Here is a 3,305-nt window from a genome sequence, read left to right as displayed (position 1 = left end):
CCTTGGGGCTGCACGCAGCAGTGTGCGTGCAGATGTTGGCAGGCGGCGGGGGAAAGGGGGGAGGCAGCAGAGCCCTCCGCCGAGGGACACCGGCGAGGCCGCCCGCCCCTCACCGCTTGCCTCTGCTCTCTGCAGCCGGGGCACCACCCTGCGCCTACGGCTCTGCCTGGCCCTGCAGCAGCTGTGGGTGCTGAGCGCCGGGAAGGAGGCAGCATCGCAGGCAGAGGAAGAGCAGCGGCAGGAAGGCGGCGATGAGGATGCCACCTCCATCATCCTCATCTGGCACACTGGCTGGTGCATTGCCGCTTTTGGGTGAGTCGCGGTGCCACATGGCAGGGCAGGAGAGCTTGCCAGCTGTGGCAAGCAGGAAGCCTTGGGCAGCCTTGCCATGGCCTCTGCTCTCCCTGCAGAGCATGAGCAGAGAGTGGCCTGGGTGCGCCGGTCAGCTTTGGCTTGCCAGAAGGCAAGGGCAAAAGCCGCTGCTCCGGCAGCTGACAGGGAGCCGAGGCTTGGGCAGCATCTCTGCCCCACCCCCGGCACATGGCTTCGGGCCCGGGGCGGGGCCGTGCGGGCGCACGTCTCTGCCCCGCCCAGGGGCTCGGGGGAGCGGAGCCTGACGCTGCTTCTCTTCCCTCGTCTTCTCTTCCTGCAGCTGCGAGGCACTGAAGGAGCAGTGGGTCGCCACGCTGCAGGAGTAAGCTGCTGCTGCTGATGCAGCTGCTCCGGGGGGATGCTCCCGCAGCAGCTGCACAGGGAACACAGCTCCTCAGCCGGGGACAGCTGCCCCTGCAGCTGCGGGCAGCTGTCGGGCACAGCTGCCTGACAAGGCAGCGCAGATGGCTTGCGGCTCACCCAACTCTCTGCCCGTCCCTTTTGCCACCGCATAGGAGCCCGGGAGCCCGAGTGAGCCGCCTGCCAAGCATCAGAGGCCTGGTCGCGGAGCTGAACGGCCGCCGTGCAGTGAGTGTCTCTGTGCTGCGAGCTCTGTGCCCCAGCGCTGCTGCGCGCGCGCAGCCCCAGAGGCACGGCTGCTCACCTTCCTGCACTGCTGCTCTCTCCCGCAGGGGAGGCCATTGAGCACCAGGAAGCTGGAGCTGCAAAAGGTGAGAAGGGCTGCCCCCTGCGCCCGCTGTGGCCTCTGTCTGTGTTGGGGTGCCAGGGAAGCTTGGCTTGTGCCGTGACCTTGTGCGCGGGGAAGCAAGGGGCCCTGGTGCCACCGGGCAAGCAGAGGCTTCGGGGAGCCAGCGGCAGCGCCGGCACGTCCTTGCTGCTGCCACTGGCAGGACTGCTGTTGCGCGGGCAGAGGGACCGGCGGGCCAGAGGCTGCCAGCTGTGTGCCACGCTCAGGCTGCTGGCCGCCAACTCTTTGTGTTGCGGGGCTGCTCTGCAAACTCTCCCCTTCCTTTGGGAAGGAAAGGGAAGCTTGTGCTGTGGCCAAACTGCGCTCACTCATGCCCCGAGTGTGGCCGTGTGGGTGTGGCACCCTGAGGTAGGAGGTGGGCTGCTGCCCACAGCTTGGAGAAAGGCAGGGCCGGGGCTGGGGTTGGGGCAGGGCAGGGCGGGCTCCGGTAGCACCAGCCTGGTGGTCTCGCTGACAGGCTTTGCTTCTCCTTCCCTTTGCAGTGGCAGGGAGCAGTGGCAGCGGCAGCGAGCAGTGGCAGCGGCAGCAGCGGCACGATGAGGGGGAGGTGGCTGCCCTGGCCCTTTGCTCTGCGGCGGGGCCCAGCCAGGGCTGCCCGGGCGCCGGGGCAGGAGGGCTCCGGCTGCAGCAGGGCGCTCTTCGGGCAGCCCCTGGCAGCCGTCTGCGCGGAGCACGGCACGCTGCCCCGGCCCATCCAGGTGAGGCGGCCGCACAGGGACTGCCCATTGCTGCGTCTGGCTGCTGGGGCAGCCAGTGTCCCCACGCATGTCCCCCAGCCAAAGGCCTCTGGGCTCTTCAGCTGCACCTCGGCCATCTGCTCCCTGCCCCTTGGCAGCAGGAGGCAGGGAGCCCAGGCCGGGGCAGAGGTCTGGCCCCGGCCACTGCTCTTGCACCAGGGCAGCTCCTCACGCACGTCCCCGCCCTCCTGCCTCTCCCACAGGAGCTGCTGGCTGTCCTGCAGCAGCAAGGGCCCACCATGGAAGGCATCTTCCGCAAAGCGGAGAGCGCCAGGGCCGTTCAGGAGCTGCGGCAGGCCCTGGACCACGGCCTTCCTGTGGACATGGCAAGCCAGCCAGTGCTGCTGCTGGCCGTCGTCCTCAAGGTGAGCCCTCCTGAGCTGCAGCTTCAAAGGCTCCTGCCTGGGCCACCATGCTCCGAGGCTCACCGGCAGCCCTTGCTGTTGCAGCACTTCCTGAGAAGCATCCCGGGCAAGCTCCTCATCACAGACATCTATGAAGACTGGATGGCAGCCATGCAGATGGCCAGCAGGGAGGACAAGATCTCTCAGCTAAAAGCATAAGCGTGGGCAGCAGCTTCCAGCTCTCCAGCAGGCACTGCTGAGAGCCTGGCACTCACCCACAAGGGGACATTGCTGGGAAGAGGCTGTGGTTTTGGGCAGCTTGCTCTTGCTGGCTGGCAGTCCCATTTCGGGGCAATGCACAGCAGAAGCCTTCCTTTGTGTGGCCTCGGGGCAAAGGTGGGCAACGTGGGCCTGCTGATGAACGTTGCCTTCCTGTTCCCTCAGCATGGCCAAGAAGTTGCCCGCTGCCAACCTGCTCCTCCTTGCAGCAGCTGCTGGCAGTGCTGTGGTGCATCGGCCAGCACGCCTCCAGCAGCCGCATGACGTGCAGCAGCCTGGCCGTCTGCCTGCGGCCAAGCCTTCTGAGCCCACCACAGAAGGAGCAGCTGGAGCTCCAGGTCCTGCTGGCTGAGAATGACAAGGTAATGCTGTCCTCAGTAGCCAGCTGCAGCCTGGCTGGTTGTTATGAATGGATGATGTGAGTTTAAATAAGACCCTGCCTTCTTCCCAGGCTTCTGGCAGCAGGCAGTCGTGTTATTGAGGTGGCCAGCACCCAAAGACCCACTCTCATTCCTAAGTTCTTTAATAATAGCTATTCAGTCTATTATAGAATGAATTATTTATTTAATAGACACAAAACTAACTTAAACCTAGACTATTACTCCAGAGGAATAAAACGAAATGTAACACTAGTATTATACACGCGGGGTTAAATGTACCAATGAACTTACAGCCAGCTAAGAAATAGTATAACCTAGGATCCAATGTTTCTTACCACCAAATTGTTGAAGGGGCACACATCGAAATCCTTTCCCTCAGTTTCTGGAAAAGTAAACTTAAAGTCGCATCCAAGCTTCAGAGAGA

The 3,305-nt window shown here is 63.6% G+C and overlaps 1 protein-coding gene across 1 annotated transcript; it reads left to right on the top strand.

Annotated features, from left to right (window-relative positions):
* The first annotated feature begins 719 nt into the window (after nucleotides 1-719).
* LOC138103880 (T-cell activation Rho GTPase-activating protein-like) lies at nucleotides 720-2,441 on the top strand. The gene is made up of 5 exons (XM_069002491.1): nucleotides 720-960; nucleotides 1,065-1,103; nucleotides 1,624-1,839; nucleotides 2,082-2,243; nucleotides 2,328-2,441. The coding sequence occupies exons 3-5, from the start codon at nucleotides 1,678-1,680 to the stop codon at nucleotides 2,439-2,441; spliced, it is 438 nt and encodes a 145-aa protein (XP_068858592.1). The 5' UTR covers nucleotides 720-960; nucleotides 1,065-1,103; nucleotides 1,624-1,677.
* The last annotated feature ends 864 nt before the right edge of the window (nucleotides 2,442-3,305 follow it).

This window comes from Aphelocoma coerulescens (genome assembly GCF_041296385.1).
Source record: "Aphelocoma coerulescens isolate FSJ_1873_10779 chromosome Z unlocalized genomic scaffold, UR_Acoe_1.0 ChrZ, whole genome shotgun sequence".
Classification (NCBI taxonomy): Eukaryota; Metazoa; Chordata; class Aves; order Passeriformes; family Corvidae; genus Aphelocoma; species Aphelocoma coerulescens.
This window is presented reverse-complemented; position numbering and strand designations above follow the sequence as displayed.

Coding starts and splice junctions, on each gene's coding strand:
- LOC138103880 (XM_069002491.1), top strand. CDS start 1,678: ATGAGGGGGAGGTGGCTGCCCTGGCCCTTTGCTCTGCGGCGGGGCCCA. Junction 1,840..2,081: donor CGCTGCCCCGGCCCATCCAG/GTGAGGCGGCCG, acceptor CCTCTCCCACAG/GAGCTGCTGGCTGTCCTGCA. Junction 2,244..2,327: donor TGCTGGCCGTCGTCCTCAAG/GTGAGCCCTCCT, acceptor TTGCTGTTGCAG/CACTTCCTGAGAAGCATCCC.